The sequence below is a fragment of the Phodopus roborovskii genome, unplaced genomic scaffold (assembly GCF_943737965.1).
Source record: "Phodopus roborovskii unplaced genomic scaffold, PHOROB, whole genome shotgun sequence".
Taxonomy (NCBI): domain Eukaryota; kingdom Metazoa; phylum Chordata; class Mammalia; order Rodentia; family Cricetidae; genus Phodopus; species Phodopus roborovskii.
The window spans coordinates 11,523,190-11,548,396 of record NW_026126648.1 but is presented as its reverse complement, the minus strand read 5'-3'; the positions used below and the strand labels follow the sequence as shown (position 1 = coordinate 11,548,396).

General features: G+C 34.7%; 1 protein-coding gene across 2 annotated transcripts in view; it reads right to left on the bottom strand.

The window, feature by feature from the left end:
- Window positions 1–651: 651 nt before the first annotated feature.
- Lcorl (ligand dependent nuclear receptor corepressor like) overlaps window positions 652–25,207 on the bottom strand; it is a 113,592-nt gene continuing 89,036 nt past the window's right edge. The window contains exons 5-7 of one of the 2 annotated variants that reach the window (XM_051174070.1): window positions 23,849–24,100; window positions 13,812–13,905; window positions 652–5,677 (exon numbers count right to left, since the gene is read on the bottom strand). In XM_051174070.1, the coding sequence (XP_051030027.1) occupies window positions 907–5,677; window positions 13,812–13,905; window positions 23,849–24,100 (5,117 nt within the window). In that variant the 3' untranslated portion in view covers window positions 652–906. Of the gene's footprint in view, window positions 5,678–8,449; window positions 12,564–13,811; window positions 13,906–23,848; window positions 24,101–25,207 lie in introns of those variants that run through there. The other variant, XM_051174071.1, reaches the window with a different exon arrangement.

Below are 25,207 nucleotides of genomic sequence, written 5' to 3'. Positions count from 1 at the left end.
GGTAAGACACTAATAGTTCCCTAAGCCCTCAAAGACTTCCCTAAATTACACAATGTAAAAAATGAACACAAACCATAAAATATTCTAAATATAACCTGGCATTTTCTCATGGTGAGGAAGTAATCTGTAATGTCTGCCATCTTCTAATATCCAACACCTACCAGATAAGCAGAAGAAAAGGCTATGCTGGCAACTACCATGTTCACATTACCACCTTTTTACATTTAAAGGAGCAATAATCTTCCTGGGGTACCCATGCTAGGCCAGTGTAACTTAATAAGGTACCTTACTACCATTTAATTTGTTTGCATTCTCAATTTGAGATGACCTGAACAGTGACTTGCTCAGCTACATAAAGGATTTCTTTATATCTGCACAAGTGAGCTCAATGTCTGATTCATAGAAGTCCACTTTACATATTTGCTGATCACCAGAAACATCTTAGTTGACTGCTTTTTAAATAAGCAGTCCTGCAGCAGGTTATCTGAGAAGTATGAAATGGAGTAACAGCTTACTGGGGAAGATTTACACCCTAGAATCACAGTGGTAGTCTTAAATGAGACAGTCTTAGCTCTTTCCTGTATTCTACCATATTTATTTTTGAGGAGAATACGCATGGATTAGTCTACAGTTGTACATTTTTAGCTGTTCATAGCCATCTATCAAATGCATTCATGGCCTATTTTCATGAAGTTCTTCCTGTTTCTTCTAAATGTATTTGTTTGTGTTTGACATTGAGCAGCACCTAATTTCATGAGTTTCATACTAGGTGCCAAGAATCGAGGTTGTTCAAATATTTTAGAAATAAATTAGAATTGAATTAGCTTTTCCTTTTCTATCCACCAGCTTATGCTTTACTCAAGGCACCTAGAATGAAACTTTAAGATTAAGGAGAAACTTACCTACTTAGGATTTTGTACAATAGTTTGCCATTTGTCCATTGTTGCAAGACTGTCGTTTATGTCTTTTAGCTGACATTTCTGTGGTCTTCCATGGAGGTCTTTTTCTTTTGTTTAATTTGCTAAGAGCCTCAGATCTATCAGGACTCTTGTCAAAGTTCACACACTTACTTAACTGACTACTGTCAGGTGCATCGGTCAGTCTATCACTTGCAGGACTCTTTGCTTTGGCACTTTCTCTTTCTTTATTTTGCTTTTTAAAGGAATTTTGCCTTGCCGAATGGGACCTTAAATTAAAACGCTTTGATTCCTGTCCTTGAACCTGATTATGCCCACTGTCAACAGACTCAGGAGAATAAATGATTGTATTTAGTTTAAAAGTATTTCTTTGTTCAAGGCAGTTGATCTTCCTCAAAAATATTCTACAATCTTTTAAAGTTTTTGACTTCCAATTATTGGAAAACACATTTCCTACTCTCTGTCCCTTTTCAGAATCGATCTGGCCACACCCTGTTCCATTCTCCTTTGTTTCTGACTTAACTTTACTCTCTAAGCTAGCATGTGTTGTGAAGTCATGAACTACCACCTTCTCATGAGGAAAGTCACCTCTGGTCTCTGGTAGAGAGGCCCATTGGTTACCTACTGTGCTTTTCCCATTGAGTGATGTCTCTTCATTTGTCTCCCCCTCTGTCTTAGTCAAAAATTGATTCTGGCAGAAAAATCTTAAATTCCTTCTTTTTGAGTTCCAGTCAACTGTTCTGTGGCTGTGTGGCTTTTCCCCTCTTCTCCACCTTTCACAGTGCAAACTCTTAAACCCAGTCCTTTTCAACCTAGCTAGTGTTAAATTTCTTTTCACATTTAAGAGTGGTGAGCCAACCATTTTATGTAGTATGTGAAACTTTCCTGCTGACTTTGAAGGAGAGGAGACTGCAAATTTTTTAAAGTGCTTCCTGAAGGGGCTAGCATTAAACCCACAGCATTTCATCCCTAACTTAATGCCCTTTGTGTTTATCACTTCCAAAGGGTTTCGAGCATTTGCTTTTCTAACCAGTGAAAGGGACTGTGTTTCTGTTGTTTGCATAAACCAGGAACAGAGTTCATTCAAATTATACTTTTTCTGGAAAAGCATTTTTACAGGTGAGACTTCAAGTTCTAGAAGACAGGTTTCCAGAGGGCCTGCTGATTTTATACCACCACCTTCAGTGTGTTCTGTTCTATGAACAGAATTTTGAGCTTCATCTCTACTCACCTGCACCCATGCATTTGTTATTTGTTCAAATCTATTGTTCAATTCCTCTAACAAGGAATCATTTGAAGCAGAGGTAGCCCACCACCTGAGTAAAGGGTTGGATGAAATAACAGAGTTCAAGGAAACTTTAGAACTGGGCATTAACTTTTTATCTTCCAAACATTTTTCTGCTTTCCTTGAACGTCTAGATCCTGGGATACCTTTGGAAGCTAGTTTCAAACTTGACTGTCTATATTTTTTCTTTGGACTTTTGCCTTTCTGAAAATTGAGTTTACATGATTTATGACGCAAAGTATTTTTGTAAGTAACTGAGCCAGAAGATGCAAGTGAATGTAAGAAATGCAAAGAAGGTTTTCTAGCCCTGATCGAATGTTTCAGAGGTATAGAAACAACAGTACTATCCGATTCATTCTTAAATATGTCAACATCGGTGTGCCTGACCTTATCTAACTTACTGCACTGTTGGTCAAGCTTTTCTTCTTGGCAAGTTTTCTCTAACATAGTCTCCTGTTCTAAAGGAGGTAAGCAGCTGCTAAGGCATACTTCTCTTTGCTGAGGTGAAATTCTACTAACAGTCACAGATATACCAGAGATTTTCACTTTTGCAGGTCTACCAGGCTTCCTAACAATGGACAAAGGGTTTTGATTTGGTCGAATCATATTCTTGGAAGTCTGAGGAATCACAGACTTGCTCTTGATGGGTCTAACATATTCAAAATCAGAATCAAAAACCCCACTTTCGGTTGTCAATCTTGACACGGCACTTAGATTTTTTTCACAGCCAGTCTCATATTCTCTAGTATTTCTGAGGTTTCTAGAGTTAACGGCAAAGTCAGCAACATCATTGTTCAATGAGATGTTGCTGATGTTCATGCTTCCTTCAGAAACACATCTCTTGGTTCTTCTTGACCTTCCATAAACAACAGTGACAACAATACTCTTCCTATAAATACCTTCTTTCACTTCTGATAGGGATTCTGGACTTTTCTTCCCAGCATTAAAAGACTCAGTTTGGCCAACACTGACATCTGTTTGACCAGCTTTAGGTTTGGGTGGTCTTCCAATTGGCCGTTTAATCTGTTTTACAACTTGGGGACCAATTTTTTTAGGCCTACCTGGCTTTCTTTTATATGGTAAGTCAATAGCAGCACTTGATTTTCCCTCAGGGTCTTCTTGTGGCTTATCACTATTTAAACTGTCAGGAGACTCTGCAGATGATGGTGTAGCCTCTTCTACACAGTTTAATTGGCCTTGAAGGCAGTTACTATCATGATTAGGACTATAATCTTCAAAGATAGTGTTTGGTATGTCTTCCTTTGCTTCTCTTTTTCTTCCAATTACTTGATGGGTTTTATGCCTGTGAGAAGCCAATTTAGCATTTGATTGTGATGTGCTGACTGAAGTTAAAGTATATTTGACTCCTTCACTGCTTTTAATCTCAGATAAAAACATGAGTTTGATGGGACTAGAATAGTTAGAAACAGAACTTTCAGTTCCTTCACATTTTGTTGGCACACTTTCAACACTGGATGTCAAGTTACTTTTCTCTAAAATGGGTGCTGTCTTTGGATTATCAAATTTCTTGTTCAAATCCACTACAGGCATACCATAATTTCTTTTATTATTAGATGCTATTAGAGATTTTGATAAAACCCGATTTTTACAAGCTATTCTACTTAAAGTACAGGTCAAATCTGTTCCAGAATTTTGGTCTTTACCATCTGTTTCTATCAATTTCTTGGAGACTTTACATCCTTCAGATAATGCTTGATTAACCCAAGACTTCTGAGCCATATTTATTGTGTCTTCCAAACGCTCCACAACAACTTGCAAATTAGAATTCATTGCAATTTTGTTTAAGTCTCTATTTTGGAGACTTTCCGTTGGATCTCTGACTGGATCTTTGTTGTGAGCACAGTCTGATACTCTTTTGCCCTCAGGGAGTTTTTTGGAAACAGAATTGTTTGTTACATATATAGAATACCACCCCGGCGGCACAATATTTCGTTTAGTTCTGTTCAAAGGACCAGGAGCACCAGTTCTCAAAAGTGTTTGAGTATTTTCTAGTTTTGTATTTTCCCTATTATTTTCTACAGTTAGCTTTTCAGCTGTAGATTTCTCTGGTGACTTTTTTGGGCTCATTTTCTCAGATGAAGTTGCTTTAAAGTTTTCTGGAAATTGATCAAAAGCCACATTAGTTTCTAAACTCTCAACAGTTACCTGCAGTGGTGGTGCTACACCATTTGAAGACAGTGTTTCCACATGGTTTTCATCTTGAAAGCTCTTGGAATTTTTTAAAGGTTCTTGACAAGGATGGGATTCTTTGTTCAGTGAAAGTATCTTATCATTGCATGACAATTTTCTTGAATTTTTTTCACTGTACCTTTTTCTCAGGAAGTTTTCATCAAGACTGGCAAGTTCTCTTTTTATCTGTAAAGATTGCCTTCTGATCACAGGTGAATCAGGAGAGTTGTGCATTGCAAATAAGGTTTGTTGACGTTTTCGAAATCTTGTCTGAATAATTTTATTTTCTACCTTTTTATCATGTTGACTCAGTAATTCCATAAAACTATAGTCACTGGCTGTTGCACTGTGCAAGAGAGATGTTATTAAATCTCCCAATTTAAAATCATGATCTGAATCACAATCAGAGCTAGGTAATTTTATGAGGTTTGATATATCTGTGGTTTCTATTGATTTTAATTTTTCATTAATACGGTCCATTAAATCTTGGAAAATTACAGCTGTTTCACCCTTTTCATGATTTGAAGTATAACTACTGCTGGCGTCTAAGAGCACAGAATCAGAGTCACCGGGCTGCTTACTTTTATTTATCTTGCTGTCGTGGTCACATTTGTGAATGTTTATCTCAGCTGGTGTGAGAGATGGAGGCTGGTTAATGCTTGTGTTATTTTCTAAGGCTGAAAGCTCTGAGACGATGTCTTTCCACTCTTCAAACCCTTCAGTCTCCACAGGTGACAATGGTGGGGGTGAGGGACTTCGAGATCTACAGGCATCTTTAAGACTGACTGAAAGATCACAAGCTTCCCTTGACAAAAGAGGACTAGGGAAGGCTGATTTTGTAGAGTCATTCTTTGCTAACTGTCCACAACAGCATTTGTGTGGATCATAACTGTTTTCAGTACCTCTATTCATTACTGTCTTAACGTGTTCAACAGCTACAGTTTGACAAGATGAACAATGTAATTCTTTAATACAGACTGGCAGAGACACTAAACCAGGGCTTTGTCTCTCATTATGTAAACACCCTCTTTCTGCCAGTCTATATTCACAGCTACACAACAGACCATGGAAATCATCTTCAAATAGGGGTTTTTGAGATTCTGAAGACATAGTACATGATGAATTACAGCAAATAGAAGCAGCATTCTGCTCTTGGACTAGAAATTTCAACATAGCCAAAACTTGTTGATGGTGATGTATGCACAAAGATTCCAAAACTTTGCTTAATGCTGATTTTCCTTTTTCCATTTTAGTAGCTTCCTCTGATTTTGCATCAACAGTTGAACTAAAAATAAAAATCAAACAAAAAATGAATTACAGCAAAGATAACATGATAAGGAGTTATAATTCTTGACAGCGATTGAATGATGTATTTTGGTATTGCTGGACTCCTGCCTCCTATGGATGGAACTGCAAGGACATCTTGGTTATTGTTTAGCAGAAATAGTATGAAGCACTGTTAAGTAATTTTCTATGACAAAGTACAGGAGTCAAAGCAAAGCCTTTTGCAATATAGAAGCTGAGGACACATTATTTCATTAACACATTGGTAATATTAAGAATCTTGGGTGTATTAATACTCTTTAATGAAAAGTGCTTCAGAAGGAATACAAATTTTTGTAAAGTAGTATACTTTGCCATATTTTATAGTTATCAGCCTGTGTTAGTGAAAATAAGGAAGGTAAGGAATAAAATCTTATTTTTATTTAAAATACTTTGGTAGGTAGTAAAAAGGAAATTTAATATTAAGAGAGTTCTGCATAAAGAAAGTTATCAAATTTAGTTTTAATATAAATAAGAGTATCTTTTTCTGAGATTAAGCTGCAGGCATTTTAACCTACAAAGAATATAAAAGAAAAAGGAAGCTATTTAAAAATTCTATCTACTTTAAACTGATTTTAAAAACTATGGAAAAGCATAGGAAAACTAAAGGCACTACTTACCTAATTATTAGATTTCAAATGCTGGAAAATGCCCCACCACAGACACTAACACACATCTAACTTTAACTAAGACTCAGGATTGCTTATCAACATTATAGAAGCCTATATTTTTAATTCAATACCAGCAGCAAGAAGAATAAAATATATTAAAGGAATTCTGTTTCAGAAAAGTATCCGTTTTAATGAAACATCACCAAACTCTATAGTGGGAACAGCCCTTTTCTCCTAACCTGATGAGCCTATAATTTGTTCCTACTCTGAAAAAAATGTTATTTAGGGTTGTAATTGACCCAACTCAAGAACGTGCTCTTCTCTTTTTTCTTTAAAGAATAAAGGGTTAGTATATTCATAGTATTAAAAATTAAAGGGGTGTTTTAAAATATGCAGTGAAATCCAATATTTTTTGTTTTATTACCTGACACTGGAATAACTTCCTCTATAGATATTACACAATAATTTATTGAGTTTTACACAATTACATTGTCTGAATAGTAAAAAGTGCCAGAGCGAATTCTAGTAAGCATGTGATCAAAATTTCACTGGGAAAAAAATTATCAGATTTTACAAATATAATAGCACATGTTTTGACATATAGAAGCAAACGAAGTGAAAATAAATCAAAATAAAGATCTTTAAGTTCAGTGCTGCCTCTAGACAAAAGAAGAGATATATATAGCCCCACTATTGGCCCCTTCCATAAATATTTTTTAAAAATTAATTTTATAATGGTAGAGTATACAATGATTAGAAATAACTCAAGATTCAATGTCAAAAAGTTTTTAAAAATGTAGAGCAAAGGCAACATGAAATGATAGTTACCAAATCTTAGATAATTATCCTTTTCCATCAATTCAATTTAATGAGTTTAGATAAGCCAAAAAAAAAAAAAAAAAAAAAAAAAAAGCTAACATACCCTAAGAAGTATATTTTGAATAGTTTCTGAAATAATGTTAAGACTTGATAAACATACTTATTAAGTAGTAACAAGTGGGAGGGTTTACAGACTTTTAGAATATGTTATATATATTTCAAGTTAGTATCAATTTAGTAGTTCCTAAAATGCTCAAAGGCATTTTTCAGTTGTATGGAAGTAGTGAGGAGCTGGGAGAGTGTGTGCATATAGCATGTACAAAGCCCAGGGTACAATTCCCAATACAAAAATAAGTCAGCTCTGTCAAAATGGAAATAAGAAGCAGCAAGGATTACAAGAGCTAGTTCCAGGATAGTCTCCAAAGCCACAGAGAAACCCTGTCTTGAAAAACCAAAACCAAAACCAACCCAACCCAAAAAACAAACAAACAAAAACAAAAACAAACAAACAAAAAACCAAAAACAAACAAAAAAGAAAAGATACAATTTCAATTTGATTAAGCTCATAAAGTTATGAAACCACTGACTTCCATATACCTTTTCTGACATTCCAAGGAAATCTTTATTTTAAAGGAAGCGTTTTCCTGTTCAGTTTGTTAGTTTTTATACTGGAAGTTGAAATATTATCAGTGGTTACTAATAATCACCTAGCAATATGAACAATAGATTACTATATCAGATATTCAGATATTAGATTCTATCTTATATATCACAGTAGACAACTAAATTAATAAATTACAAAATTTTAAAATAGTCTTATTTGATTTCAAAATTTTTTTTCCTCTTATTTTCTCACCTTAGAATCTCAAAGAAAAATGTAACAAGTGAATAGGCATATGAGTCTCCATTCCACAATTTATTCTCAAGTAATTACATAAAGACCCTTAAACTATTATTTGGAGATAGAGTTTCACAATGTAGCTTTGGCTGGTGGACCTCACTATGAAGACTAAACTGGCCTAGAACTCACAGTGATCCACGGGCCTCTGTCTCCTAAGTGCTAAGATTAAAGGCCACCTTAATCTCATTGCCCTCATGTTTTTTTAAGATCAATTCTTTCTAATTCTTTCCTGTTTGTTTATAAGCCCAAACATCTCATTTTTGTTATTATGCCCCCTTTCCATTAGAAATTGGTTGTTGAATATTTCTTTGAAAGTCAATTTCTAATACAGTTAAACAAAGACAAAAAACTCCTGACAGGGAATCAAAGAATTCAGTGTAGTCAAATTTTCCTTTTCTTTTTTTTTTTTTACTGAATGAGTAAATTAACCACACACCGACAGTGTTGTAAATTTAAGTGCAAAAGCATTGAAGTGCTTTACTACAAATTACAACCTAGAAACATGTTAACTGAACAATTAAAATTCATACAATCAGATTTAGATATATAACAACACATAGTAGGAACAAAATTACAGTACATGTACAACACAAGACAGATACATGAATTCATTAGAAAATATTGTAATAAATAATTCATGAATTATAGTGCAATTGATTTATGCATAAATATAACTAATTGCCTAACAATCAGTTTATATTAACAAAATCTGTCAAAAATCAAGGCAGTCACAGAGTTTTACTAAATTACTGCGACAATGGAAATACTGCAATTAAAAAACAAACACAAGTATCTGCACTGTAAACAACTAAAAAAAAAAATCAATCTCACTAAAGTCAGTATACAGTTTAATATAAAATTGTCATCAGCTACCAGAAATGGTTTAAACGACGTTACTGAGCAGTAGTTTTCTAAAAACAGAGGCACTGTTTTTTTTTTTCTTTTCCTTCTTTTTTATTTTAAATATAAAATACTTGAGGAACATTCAGATAAGTAGAAAGCACATAAGGGTTGCTTTCATATTCATTAAAAGTCAGCTGAAACTGGACTTTTCAGAATCTGTCAATTAAATAGTAACTGGTAACTAAATTTATAAAGTACTTTGAAAATTTAACATAAAGGACATCTTAATAGAACCAGTGGGGAGAGGGGAACCCATAAACTTCCCTGCCTTTCCTAGTTTGTATAATCAAAAAGTCAACTCAGTAATACAAACATTATGTTTCTTTTAAAAGTTATGGGTTGATCACTACCTATAAACTATCAAAAAATATTTTAATTTACTATTTGACCAAAAATAAATAATACAAGTACTAAAATGCTGCAAATTAACTATAATATTACCTATAAAACTACTGATCACTGTGAAGTCAATAGCAAAATGATCCCTGATATATGAATCCTGTAAAGTTTTTGGTCAGGTCATCTTTTAAATGATATAAAAGTGTTCTGTAAGTTTCCCTTTACTATAAACTTCTCAATCAATTTATCAATGTAAATATAGTGTGAGGAATAAAAAAGCTCAATACAATATAAATATTATGTAATGCATTCGAGCTCCCAAAGTTTTGCAAGTAAAATTCTGTATAAAGAGGTCAAAAAAATTGTTTTTGAGGCATTTACTTTTTAACTTTCTTTCTCAATGGGAAGAGGAGGAAATATAATAATAAATAATCCATGTTCCGGTCCTCACAAAATATGGCTTAATTCTTTAAAAAGAAAGATGACCCTGACAAATTCTGTCTTGTGATCTATAATCTTGGGGGAAGAAAAAGATGAAGAGGATTCATACCCTAGTATGCAGGTAACATTAACAGCTGAACATGTTGAATACAGATCTCAGAGACCAAGTGATTACCTGGTTATATATTTTCTTCTTTTTCAGTTTGTTTAAATACATGTAAGTGGTTTTAAAGTTCAGTAGCTGAACAATCACATATTCATGTGATTATTAAACACACACAAACACAAGTGTAAAACACAAGTATTTGACAAGGTGCACTCTTTTTTTTTTTTTTTTTTTTTTTTTTTTTTAAATTCAGCTGTATCAGAATTCCTTTTGGATTTAGAAAAAGTGGCTTAGGAAAATGACCAGAACCTGAATTCTTATAGAGAAAAGGGATACTGGGGAGGATTCTCATCTATAAAGCAATCTCCACTCTTTACATGGAGGTACATGCTTTATTACATTTTACTACTCAAACTCCATACTTCATAAACCCACATGAATACTCTGACCCATATTTTTAAAACTTTTTATAAAAATTACTGGTCTCATATGAGTAGTAAAAGTTAAAATGCACTGCCCAGCTTCTAACTATCCAATTAGTAAAGAGTTTACATTACTGAAAGTTCAAAACAGCTTCAGTGTTAAATATCTGTAAATCTATTCAAGACCCTGAACAAACTGCAAATTTGGTTATTAGCAAAATGATAATGTATCACCCACCAAAATGAAATCTGTAATTCATTTTGATAAACTGAAAATGTTTTGAAATGTCACAGCAGCAAATATATTAAAGTTACACTGAGGTTTTTCAATAGGAGTGTGTCACAATCCTTAAAGTAGTCATAACATCAACTAACCAGCACATTTAACCAAAATGACCATTCTCAAGCTTGTTCTGTGCACATTATAAACATGCTCTAAGTTGCATTCCAACTTTCTTTTCTAACCTTACACATTAGCTTATTTTTCAAATGAAAAACAAAATTAAATTACTTTAATAATTAAATTTAAATTACTTTGTTTTTAGTATTCCATCTTATATTAAAGGATTCTATAGCTGCTGGGGTTAACTATGTCAGTTTTTTAAATTTAAATTATATACTTTTAACCCCAACTTCCTGCTAAATCAACAATTAAATGATAAATATTAAATTTTACTATACATATCCTTTAAGGGTTTTTCTTCTACTCTGGTGGATGCACTCTAGTGCATTTTGTATTTCACAGAATGCACTGTAGTGTGTTAATACTGTATCTATTAGTTACTCATGGTACAGAGGTAACTATTCAACTTTGATTGGTTCCTTGACATACAGTACTTGTAGATATGTTACACAAAAGTGTCCACAAACTATTAATATCATATTTCCATTATAAGATGGTTCAACTGAATGGCTAGAATATTCTTTTACCAATAAAAAAGTTTCACTTGACAATTACTTGTTTTCCCACATTTTATGCTATTGACTACTAAAGAAAACCTGAATCTTTTTTTCACCTATTTATACAAGGATTAAATACAAACTATCAGAATTAATAAGCAACTCTATAATTCTGTCCACAGTGAAAACCCTGAATAAAACTTTTTCAAAAGGCATGTAAGTGGTTTTTGAACTGTAAAATTTCATGTCTCCTGTCAGAGTGAGCATTTGTAATTTCCATGTGTGTATGTAGATACACACACATACACACACGCACGCACGCAAGCACGCACACATGCACGCTTGTGCACACACACAGACATTCTCAAATAATAATCTACACAGGCTTGCTGCTGTTTCTGCAGCTGCCAGTCCCTGAATCTGTCATATATAACCCAGTGTCTGGTAATCGTAGTTTCTTCTTCGGAGGAGTCTTCAGTGTTCCAGATCTTTCTTTTACCTTGTATTCTAAAGTGCTGTGAGGGACCCCATAAATTCCTTGTGCTTTGGAAACACTCATTTTTCCACTCATTACCATCGCAATGGCCTCTTCCATTATTTCATGATCATACTGCCGATAGCGGCCACGTTTTTTCCTGGGCTGCTTATTATCTTTCCGGTCCAATCCATCTTCAGTGTTCTCGGAGGTTCCATCAATTGTTCCATTTTTAGAATTAAGACACAAAGGAGAGAGGTCCCCATGTAGAAAGTAAGAGTCAACACTTGAGTGAGTTACAGGCCCAGAACATTCTATTTTGTTCTGTTTAGGGAGTATATTTTTCAGTTTTTGGAGAGCTGATCCTTCAAGGACTGAAGAGGTTTTAGAAACTTGATACATGACATCCAGCAGACCAGAACCATCAGGTTGTGATTTTGAAACTGAATTTACTCGTAGCTGAGGAATTTTTAATTGTACAGGAGGATTTGAAGTTTCATATTGAAGGCTTTCATTTTTTTCTTTAAACTGAGTAACCATTTTCTGTAGAGTTAACTGATGGAGGTAACTGGAAGCTGTTGGGAATTTTAATTCTGAGGTTTCAAGTAGGTTGAGTTTACTTTTTTCTGTGCGCTCTGCTTGAGCTCTTGCCCACAAGGCTACTTTTTGCAGCACAGCACATGTTTCTTTACTGTCTTTATAGGAGTAACTATCATTGAAATCTCGAGTTTTGTTTTTAAAAGATGCAGGCTTCCCTGCTGGTAAGGCTTCTAAGTGGAGAAGTAAGGTTTTTTGAGGTATGCCATAAAGTATGCCTGCTTTATTTATGTCCAGTGCTCCAGACTGAATGTCTTTCAAAGCTTTTGAGAGCAAACCATCTGCAAACTCAGCACTTCTTTCCACATAGTCCTCTCTGTTTCTGTGGAGTCTCCTGGATGGATGGAATGAAACGATGGTAAACTGATGTATGAGAGACTCTCACACAGCTATGGAAGGGGAGGGTCCACTCCTTTATTATACTCCTTGCTTAGGTAACATCACTGCTTATGACACGTTAGGTCTGTGGGACGTAGTAGTTACTCCTTATCAAAGCAAACGCTACAGTCCTGGTAGGACAATGTGTCAATGATACGGTGGCCTCAATGGGCAGACCTCCCAAGAACATAAAATCCTAACTGAGTATTTGTAAAAATATTCTCATGATGTTGCTTTTCCTCTGAAAGCTGCTTGCAGAGCAACACTTACAATTTTTATTTACAAATAGAGTTCCATTATAAAAATATCCAAATCCTAAAGGAGTTTTTTGTTAGTAGAAACGTGACGTTACCACTAAACAAGTAATAAAAGAGTCAACCCATTTAAAGGAAATTTGTAGCAGCAAGAATACTTCCAAACACAGACATCTCAGTTCCACAGAGTCATTTTCCTCTACACAAAAACTTAAAATCTGAAAAAAGATGTATATGACTAATTTCATTTTAGACTGTTACTCTATTTCAAATGCAAGCTTGTAATCTTCTAAAGTCTGTTATACCTGTGACTTCAGTTCTATTACAGCCTTATTTGAAATTAATTTATTTCAGATTTAAATGGGACAAAAAAGATTTCTATGCAGTTAACGAGAAGAGGTAAAAGTTACAAAAAAACCCAAAAATTCAACAGAACAGCATTTCACTGGCAATTATTTATTTAAATTAATTTAGTGAGTTTTAAAGACATGAAAGGAATTCTTGTGGTGATTACTAGATTAAATTGTTTGCCACCACACTAAAGCAAAACTATAAACGTATATGCTAGTTTTAGAATTAGTAACTATAGCACGTTTAGAAATGGCTCATTATTTTAAAAAACTAAGTATTAAGATTACATATTATCCTTAAAATTGCCTCGAGTACTTCAAGTTTCTCACTTGTCCTGCTTCTTAGTTTGTAGCCCATGGTTAAATTGAGAGTTCATTTTAGTAACATAAATTGAAGTTTGGTGATTGTTCTGATAACTTTTCTTTAACAGAAAGAAAAAAGAAAGAGAAAGGACAAATGAAAATATGAGAGAGACAAACTTATGAGTGACAAAAATTCTGAAGGAAAACTATGTCAGTCCTATTTAACACAGTATTAAGTGTTCTCTGCAAGAGGCCATTTATATTAACATTGAATTATATTTCCTAGATATTGCTTACCCAGCAACTGCATTTTCAGAAGAAGGATCACATATGGGCGACTCTTCAGATTTTATGCTGGTTTTCTTTGTAGAGAGATCTAACACTCCATCCCCTATAATTATTGCAAGAGAAAAAACTTTATATTTGTAATAGAACACCAGCCCTTACTTTTTTGCTGATGTACTAATGACATAAATTCAACACTTATATGATACAGTTTTAGGAACAGGACATGACTTGGAAGGCACTACATAAGGAAAAAGGAGAGGAGAACAGGTCCTGCCTGGAGGTATAGAGAAATGAACAAACACATTATTTGTTTAAAATCAAACTTTGATCACTTTCCCACCATTCAGTAGTGTTAAGTCAACTTGACAGCTCATCCAAGACTGTTTTCCCTCTAGTTTGGCACTTTGGGAAATCCAAATCACTGCAAGGATGTGTTATGAGTGATAACTGAATAATTACTTATCTACTACTTTCAACTGCTGAAATGCACAAGAGTTGAATCTGTGCCTACATTATATCTAAGCTTAGTTAAAGAAACTACATAAAACAATATAGAAGTAGGAAAGATAACTGCTATAAAGCAAACTTTTCTGTATTTTTTATTAAAATGTAGTTATCACAGATATAATATTGAATTTTCACAAATAAAACACTTCAATGATTTGGAAGTTGTTCTCAGGACAAGGCCAGCACAGAATGCACTGTTAACTTATAATCCAACAACAAATAATGCCAAGAAGAAATGCCTTTCTATTTCTTCAAAACCTGAGAAGTTAAGCCTTTGGAAAGGAATCATGGAGGAAAAAAATATCAGCCTAAAAATATACTAAAGACATAGCAAGGTTAAAGAAATTTGACTGATTTTTACAGTAACTAAATTAATCCACATACGTAACTGGAAAAATATAAAGATGAATGAATACAACACCATATTTATAACCTCTGTAGAAATAATCATACACTGAGTGCTTATAATGTACAAAGCAATGCAATAGACTAGCGTCACACACACACACACACACAGAGAGAGAGAGAGAGAGAGAGAGAGAGAGAGAGAGAAATAAAAGAAAATTATGCAAAGTGCACATTCTCATGGTCCTCAGTATGAAGTAAGACAATCCAGTTTGTACAATGCTACCACCAATGACGACAGTGCTGCCTAGGAAGACACTGCAAAACAAGCCGATACAGTAGTGGAGCTTGGCTGAGGGGATCAAGCACATAGGCCATATATTCACACTCATCTCTTATTTATTTTTTAAAGGTAGACTTACTACCTAGTAAAGGCTAGCCTAGAACTTACTGACTAGCCCAGGCTGACCTCTAACTTGTGATCTCTCACCTTAGCCTTCTGAGTGCTAGGACTGTAGGTGTTGACAACCATACCCAGTGTAAGAGGCAGTTTTATGTTACTGGTATAGGACTGTTACCTATTAAATATCTTGAATAATGTGACATTGAGAACAACCAAACAGATGTACCAGAGAAGGCTCTAGATGGGATGGTTTGTACAGGACTACCATATAAAATTGCTTGAAGTTTTAGGGGAACACCAGAAGCTAGGAATAGCTAGGGAAGAGTAAGTAGGCTAAAACTGAGGTTAAGTTCAGAAATGTAGCAGAAGTCACACAGCTCAGCATGGCCATGGTTTCAATGCCGAGTTATTACTCTGAAGGAGACAGGAAGTCACTGGAAGATTCCAGCTGATTGAAAAGATTTCATCTTTATAAAGCATCAGTGCTGTGTGGAGAGTGGACCACAAAGGCATAAGGAGCAGGGAACCCTACCTGGAAAGCTCTACGCTGTTTCTCATCTCTAAGGTTCCCTACTTCAGTTATTTTCTTTTGCTTAGAGGCATCCTATTCTTTTTCCCCTCACAGCCATATTGATTTTTCTCAGATTTTAGGAATCACCCAGTCACTTGACATATAATTTGGACCTGGTGGATTGTCATCATTCTAGGTTTCCATTAAAGTATTGTTTATATGCATTATTCACCATTTATCAGGCCACCTTCTAGTTACATATCTATTTTATTCAGCAATACATCACTCTATCTGGAAGAGTGATTGGCCCAAGTGTTCAGACAATATTTCCTAAATAAAAAATTGAAAAACGTAGTGTTGTTATAGGTTAGGGCACTTAGATCAGAAGAATAAAGGGGGAAGATGAAGTTCCTGCAACATATAACAAATTGTTATTTCAAGTATCTAGACCAGTTTACCTATTCAGCCTAATTATAAGCTTAGTTTTTACCAAAATCTTGTAGTTCTCATGCATCTAATCACTTGTACTTAGTTTTTAAAAAATACTACAGGACACAAAACATCTTGGACAGGAATAGAGCATTCCTTCTGTCTAGGATGGTGAGAAATGTATTCCTAGTATTATCTGAACTGGAAAAGAGAAATGTAGTAAGAACAGTAAGGAGAACAGCTTGGGAAGATGAGACATAGAGACAGAACATTTCCTCATTCCTAGAGACAATTTATAAGTTGTGGGTCCATCTGCTGGTATTGCTTTTTTATGTTTGTACACATCTAAAATACTAGTGACTAACTCAGCAAATAAGAACTATGTTTGTACTACACTCTCATCATCATCTTTTGAAGAAGCAAACACTTCATTCTCTCTTAATATATTATAATTTACTTTCCATCCACATGTCCAATTTTCCTTCCTACTGACAATGATAATATAAGCACCTTACTGTGTGTCACTTTATGTTCAAGTTATAAGGACCTTCTCTAACTTATAATTACAAGTCAAAGTGCTAGACAATGGTCATGTGCATTTTCAACATTAGTAGGTACTTCAAACATTCATAATTAAAAACAGTGCATTTGTCATATAATTTATGTGAAGAAAACAGAAACTATTTTCCATATAATTCATAAATTGGTGGTATCAGCAAACAGTCAAAGAGATGTTAAAAGATTTAGAGATCTTAACAGTATTTCTAGACATGCATTTGATCTTTACGGGAAAACAAATTAAAATATGTATGAGTCAATAATAGTACATTAATTAATTTTAGGTGATGAGGACATAGCTTTTAAGCTATATTTTCTGTATATTTTAAAACTGCTCTCAGAATAAACTCTGTTTTCATTTACTAGTTGTAGACTGCTGTTTAACATCACAATTTAATTGCCTGTGACCAAACCCTACTGCAAAGTATTCAGAATGCAAGCAACTAACTTTTAAATAAGGGCATACAATTAAATGTACATACAATACCACCAGAGATAAATTAAAAAGTGAATGCTTGAAAATTGAAGCCATGACCATACTAAACAATTTCTTCAGCATCACATCAACATTTTATCAAGCCTTCTCACAAAAATTTAAAAATTGTTTACAAACTGTCCTCATCTTGCAAATTATTGACGAGGACTTCTTCACAACACAAAATGCTTTTCTACTCTTCCAACGTCATAATTCTTTTTCATCTCTGTTTAGATTTGATACTCTGAATTTAGTTATACAGTACTCTGCCCTTGCTAATGATCTTTCAGCATCATCCCCAATTTAGTAGACTTTCATAAGTTCACAGCATCTTTCGTAAGCTAATTCTATATTGTGTCACTTTCTTACAGTTTGCCTAGTCTAAAACCATCAACACAGTATGGTTTGAGGAGTCACTAGGGTTAGAGTCTACTTAAGCTTTATAGTTGATTAATAGATTTTCTTACAATATTCATATCTTAAAATAATAGCATGAAAATGGTAGTAATTCAATAACTATTATCTTCATTAGTTAACTCATCACTGGCTCTCTGGCTTACTCAATTCTATATTACAAATAGCACATATAACCAGCACACAGCACTGTATACAGCAGATTCTTACTGACTAATGCACAGTACTGAGATCAGTGAGCTTTGCTCACTGAATTAGTAATGATCATCTGGGAAAGTGTTAGCATCTTTCCCTAAAAAGCTAAAAGTGATTTTTAATCAATTCCTTTATCGGTTGCATTCTAAAAATTTTAACAACTTTGTTCAGAAATGTGAAGATAACCATTATGTTTAATTGAACATGAATATTCAGTGAGAAAAACATCTCCTCACAATATAACTGGCTTCTAGTAGCTATACAGTACAAATCAGGAGGTTCATTTGTATGTCATTATGGATATGAGTTCAAATGCCTTTGAAGCTACATTATCTATCATGAATATTAAATATACAAAACAAATAATGACTAATTACATAAAGGACAGTGAACACAATGAAAAGGAAACTCATTGTCTCGACAAAGAAACTATTTAAAATTAAATTCCACAAAAATGTTAAAGTTTATCACTAGTAATGAAATTGTCACAATCACTGCTTGATGCAAAGTGATGTCAATATCCTTAAAAATGCCTTAGGGCTTTCTCATCTTACCTCTCCGGCCAATCTTTAACTATCTTTTCAAAGAGGATCCTTCCTCTTCTTTTCACCCAATATATTGTTTAGTAAGCCTTTGGCTCTGTAGTTTTTCTTACTGTACTCTTAGGGAAAGTCTTAATGGTTTCAGCTGCTAAATATCTGTACTTCATAAAATCAAAGATATGGAAAGCTACAATCCTTTTCTATGATAGACAGTATGCAAAAGTGCCTTTGCTGGGTTTAATTGGATGATCAATTGGATGATCAAGGGACTTGGAAGAGGCATGACTGGGAAACTGGTGAGAAAAACATTTGAGAAAGAACATGGATAGAGAGACCTCTTTAAATGGATAAAGGACATGAGTAAAGGGCATGAATTTATTTCTATCCCATACAAATGCTTACCAAAAGGTTACTTTAGTAGAGGAACTCAATAATCAAGTAGACAGCAGGACCCATTCTGTGCAGTTAGTTTCTGGTTATCCCTGCTTGTTACTACACAATGGGATCATGGACAAAGTGGACAAGATGTGAAGGTTATATATAGGCTTAACAACACGGACTTCCACTTAATAAGACTGGCCTGACTACAGCTGCTGCTGAATGCCAAATCTTCAAGAAGCAGCAGAGACCAACACTGAGCCCCCAATATGGTGCCATTCCTTGGTGACTTGGTGGTACGTTCACTACACCAGACCACTTCCTTCATGGGAGGGTAATGCTTTGTCTTTATAGTAGTAGATATTTATTCTGACTATGGATTTTCCTTTTCTTCATATAATGCTTATATCCAAACTACCATCCATTCACACGGTATTCCACATGGCATCACTTTTGACAAAGGAAGTCATTTCATAGCCAGAAAAAAATGTAACAGTATACCCAACATCATGAACTCCAAAGGTCATACCATGTTCCCCATAATCTTGGAAGTAGTTAGCTTAATAGAACGGTGAAACAGTTACAACACTAGATAGATGGCAATAGGCTGGAGTGTTGGGGAATTATTATCGAGAAGGCAGTATATGCTTTGTATCAGTATCCAATATATGGTACTGTTCCTCCTATACCCAGGATTAATGGGTAAGAATCAAGGGGTAGAAACCAGGTGGTTCCACTCATTATTGTCCCCGGTGACCACCTAGGACAAAGTTTGTTTCCTGTTCCTGTTACCTTATACTTTACTGGCCTAGAAGTTTTGGTTCCAGAGAAGGGAATACTTTTATTATGAGACACAATAAATATTCCACTGAATGGGAAGCTAAGACTGCCTACTGGCTATTTTGGGCTCTGATGCCTTTAATTCAGCAGACTGATGGGAAAGGAACAACAGGGACTAGAGAGATGGCCTAAAGAATAAGAGCAGTGGCTGTTCTTCTAGAAGACCTGGGTTTGATTCCCAACACCCACATGGTGGCTGAAGACCACCAGTAACTCAAGTTCCAGAAACTTTAATGCTCACTTCTGGCTTCTGCAGGCAATGCACACATATAGCAGGCATACATGCAGGCAAACCTCCTACACACATAAAGAAATCTTTATAAAGGAGTATAGGAAAGAAGGGAGGGAGGGAGGAAAGGAGGAAAGAAGGGAGGAAGTAAGTAAGTAGGGAAAAAGGTGTTAGAAGGGGTGATTGACCCAGACTACCAAAGGGCAACTGGACTGCTTCTTCACAATAGAGGTAGGGAAGATTACATCTCTAGTGTAGGAGATCCTTTAGGGTGTCTCTTGGTGCTACCATGTCCTATGATTAAAGTCAATGGGAAACTACACCAAACCAATCTAGGCAGGATGACAAAGGGCACAAACTCTCCGGGAAATAAAACTATGAGTCATTACTACAATGAAAAAACCAAAACCTGCTGTGGTGCTTGCTGTTGGTGGAGGAAATACAGAATAGACAGTAGAGCAGGTAATTATAAATAGCAGATGAGGCCACAAACCCACTGCAGAAACAATTCTTATGATTATTTGTCTTACTTCATTAAGAACATGTATGTAGATAAATACACATATATTAAACTAGTATTTGTTTTCTTTCCACTAATTATCATAGAGTGTAATGCTGATTGAGGTTAAGATCAGCAGTTGTTGTAAATGTATATTATTATATTTATTATTTATGAGAAGCTACAATACTAAGCATTCTTCAAGGCACATTGCCACCTACTCTAAAATATATAATGCATTTGTGGTTGTGCATGGAATAGTTGTATCATATTAGATAGAATCATGTCCTGGTTGGTGTTTGTGTTTGGAAACTAAGCACAACATGAGAAGTGACTGAGTGCCAAAATGACAAGGGTGGACTTGTGATAGTGACTCTTGGTTGTTTACTTGATACAAACTAGTGTTACCTCAGAAAGAGACCTCAACTGAGAAACTGCCTCCATCAGATTGTCCTATGGGAATGTCTGCTGGGGAACTGACTGATTAATGTGGGCAGGCTCAGACTACTACGGGCAGCACCATCCTTGGGTAGGTGGTCCTAAGTTGTTTAAGAAGCAAACTGAGGATGACCTGGATAACAAGCAACTATGGTTTCTAGCTCCTACTCCTGCTTGACTTCCTGTCTTGATTTCCTCACTGATCAGGATGTGTAAGTCAAATATCTTCTTTCTACCCCAAGCTGCCTTTGGTTATGATGATTGTCACAGCAACAGAAAGCAACCGGGACAGTGCTATACTAAAAGTGCAATTTAACTTTTTGAAGTTTGCATAACAGCATGAATTTTCTTCTTTTGTTAATAAATTTTATTTGCATATATAATAATAGTCAAATCACTTGATATTTAATTGATATTAAATCTTGGTAATGAGTGTAATTCTTGTTTACTTTTATGCATATGTGGAAAGTTTTTTAAAATTTTTTTTATATTTTTAAATTTTCCTTTATTAGTATTATTATTATTAGTTTTCTTATTTTACGTATCGATATTGATCTCAGTTCATCCTCCCTCTATCCATCCCTCCCATGCCCCCTGACCACCCTCTCCTCCCATCCCATTGCCCCCAAATGCCACAAGGAGGGTGATGCCTTCCAGGAGGGATCATCAAAATCTGTCAAGTTATTTGGAGTAGGGTCTAGGCATGACTTTCATTAATACTAATTTTCTAATTATAGGACAAGATAATCAGTGGCTTGCAAAGCTCACAAGGCTATGAGTAGTGAAAACTGGATTCTCTAATTCAAGCAGTCATATTCTAGAAACTTCATTAGCCAAAAATTCTATTCTGTACAGTGTTCTGACAAAAATGTACTCTTCACATTTACCCTTTAACTATTTATTTATTTATCTATTTATTTATTTATAGTGTAAGGTAGGGATTGTCAACTTCCTTCTAGGTATGTAACCAGTTACCTTGGAATATTCATAGAAAAGGACATCTTCCCCAGGATTTATACTGACATCTGTTTTTTACTAAGATTTCAGTAATTCCAGGGAAATTTTGACCTTTTACTAATTTATATTCTGACCAAAAGGACTTGGTTTTAATTATTGTACTATACATCCTTCCATCCTCCATGGGTCTTAAAGCAAGCTTATCATTATCTTGGTTTTGTTATTCTTTTTTTTTTTTTTTTTTCCTGTTTGTTTTTCAAGACAGGGTTTCCCTATGTAGCCTTGGCCGTTCTGGATCTCACCCTGTTGACCGGGCTGATTTAGAACTCAGAGATCCACTTGCCACTGTCTCCCAAGTGCTGGGATTAAAGGCGTGTGCCATCACCAAGTAACAATTTTGTTATTCTTGGCTCTTTAAGACTTGCTTTTTAATTTTAGGATCAGGAAGTCATTTCATTTTAGTAAAATCATTTTACTTTAATAAAATCAACAAACGAGTAAAATCAAACAAACTAGGTATTAAATCTGCAAAAAGCATTTCTAATTAGTTGAAATATAAGTTCTTGCTTTGGAAATCTTATTTAATACCTTCAAAAAAGTTATATGATTTTCTCTGGAAGGTCTTATATAGTTTATCAGTTTCATTCTTTAGTGTTTCTTTATTATTATTTTAGTTTTTTCTTCCTTTCAAACAGGTCTCATGTAGTCCAGGCTGGCCCTGAACTTCTGATCTTCCTGCTTCTACCTTCTAAGTGCAGAGATTATGGACATGTGCAATATTTTACTGTATTCAACTTGATGAAACTTATTTAGGATTTTGAATTTATGTTTCTAAGTTCCAATTTTCCTATCTTTTGTCATCCTTTCCTATTTGCAACCATTGGTCTGGTATACACCAAGTCTCATATTCTAACCTGTAGAATGCTAAGCTGCTTCTGTAAAAGGAGATATAAAATATAGACAGCAAATAAAAATTCAAAAACCTTGCTTATTATAGGCCAAAGCCAAAGTACAAATACATGTTTTTTTTCTTAAGCCTTATACTGAAGTTATATTTTTACCTTTCTTATAGACTAATAACTTAATATTTCTTGTAAACATAATTCACATAGTCTAAAATCAGTGACCAAAGGAGGGGGGATTATTTTCATGTTTCAATATCAATGGGTCTCACACACTGTAGAGACTGTCTCATGTAAATACTGACCCATGATGTGCTCATCCCTTAGAATCCTAATGCCAATACATTCTAGGATCATTTCAAAGATAACCTTTCCCCCAGCCCCCACAACCTTAAGAAGTAACATGATCCCTAAACCATGTTGATAAAAGTTATTTGTTCTCTCGTCTCCAGATAAGCCATTTATTTGGCATCCTCCTCACATTCTTAAAAGGCTCTTTTAGTCTTTCTTCTGTGAAGTCACAGATATACAGTACAAATAAACTCTACATAAATTTAACATGGTATAAAAACCTTCTGAAAAAATGTATCTCCATATGTTTAATTAGAGGAGTGTGTGAATTTATCACAGGTCCAACTTTCCCCTTTCTCAGTTACATCATAAAAAACTGGATAGAGTACACACATGATGGCCCACAACCATTTGTAATTCCAGTTCCAGAGGGTCCAACACTCTCTTCTGACTTCTAAAGTCACAAGGCATGCATGTGATACACTGTCATACATGTAGGAAAAATATACATACACATAAAATAAAACAAACATAAAAAATAAACAACAACAAAAGTCTATCAGATAGTGAACCATCTACTTATTTCTCATCTTAGTGCAGACACTAAAGAGCAAATACCAAAGTGATGTTTTCGGCTGTCTACTAGAAAAACAAGTATTTCTCATGGTATCTCTTTATACATGTCCTTTACTTTTAAGTTGCTCACTGATATTCTCACCATTTTGAAAAAAATAAGACAACAAATTTTCTTTTATAAACTATTAAAAATGTAGTACAGGGTCCTAGAGAGATGGCTCAGTGGTTAAGAGCATGTATTGTTCTTCCAGAGAAACTGGGTTTGCATCCCAGAATCCACATTATCATAACTGCCTGTAAAGCCAACTTTAGATGTTTGATTCCCTCTTCTGGCTTCCCTGGGCTCTCCCACTCAGGTGCACTGGCACCATACATAATTAAAACCTAAAGATAAGTCTTTAAAAACTGCACCACAGAATTTCACATTTTTATCTTTCTGGTCTTTGCCATATTATTGAATCAAGGAAAGAACGATAACTTCCCTTATGTACATGAAACATATTCATGTTTAAGTATTTTAAAACAAAAAAAAGTATATCACATCTTAAACAACTTACCTTGCTGAGCAGTTTGCTCTTGTGTTCGAGTCACAGTGAGGTCTAAGGGGCCTTCCTGCTCATCCTGAGGGCAGTTCTCTGCTTGGTTCATTTGGATGCTTTTATATACGAGACTCGCTCCAATCGAACCATTTCTATTTTCTTGAATTTTACCACTTTTTGAAATGTACTCAATGGCAAACTGACGTATCATCTTTTTCATTAATTCCTGAGCAACTAAGGGAATGTTAGGATCACAGTTCTGAGGAAGATCTGGGGAAGAAATAAATGTAGTATCATTAGGAGACAAATATGAACAACCAAGGAGTTTTACAAGGGAATGACATTAGCAGTATCTAGTAGCAGTCCACAGTGACCAGTAGTGTCTGTAACTTAGAAACAGCAACTATGTAAATGCAATTTTCCATTTCTTCCAAAAGTGACTTTTTAAAAAATTAATTTATATCCCAAACAAAAGTACAGATCAAAGAATTAGTCATGGGAGCAGGACTATAATACCTCCACAATTAAATGTTCAAACATTCTGCTAGGTATTAAGCATACTCTATTATATATTAAGACTAAGTTTAGTATTCAAATACAAACTTTATATGTGAGCCAAAGGTAGGCAATATACAATGCAATTAGTGACTAAGAAGACATCTGAACTATTTGAACTCTCTACCAATGGATATTTTTCAACATTCTCTCAAATGTGTTTCATATATTTTTTCAACACTCTATCCAATGTGTTTCATATATTACCATCAATGGTTTATTTCCTTCTACATAGAAAAATGATCACTATAAGAACAATAAACAAGTACAGTGACAAAACAGGAATCAAGATTTAAGACTTGCTAATACTGTCACAACTGCTTTCTTTTCACTCTTAAATTTGTAGAGCCACTGAAAACAAGCTGTCTGGAATGAGGCTATTTCACTTGTTAAAAAACAAAACAAAACAAACAAACAAAAAAAAATCACAGCAAGCTTCTCCCAACAGTCTCTTACAAAAGGATTTTATTAGTTTAGTTATTACTGAAGAACTTGATCCTACAAAGCACATTGATCAGCTGCAATCTTAAGTTTCACAAAGACACAGGCACAGGCACACGCAGACCACAAACAGATACACATCCTCTTCTGTCAGAAACATGTAAAATGGAAAAAGTCAATCAAATGACTCTACTGTATCAAGTATAGGATAATGACAGGTTACCTATAAATACTGAGTAACAGCAAGATACTTTGTTTGACCTAGTGTTACCTTTTTTACACACAGATCTGGTCTCATTTGATTCCCTTTTCTTACTATAGCCTTCAGAGGTAGAAAAAAATGAAAAGCTGTGAAGGATAATTGAGCACACTTGCTTCTTC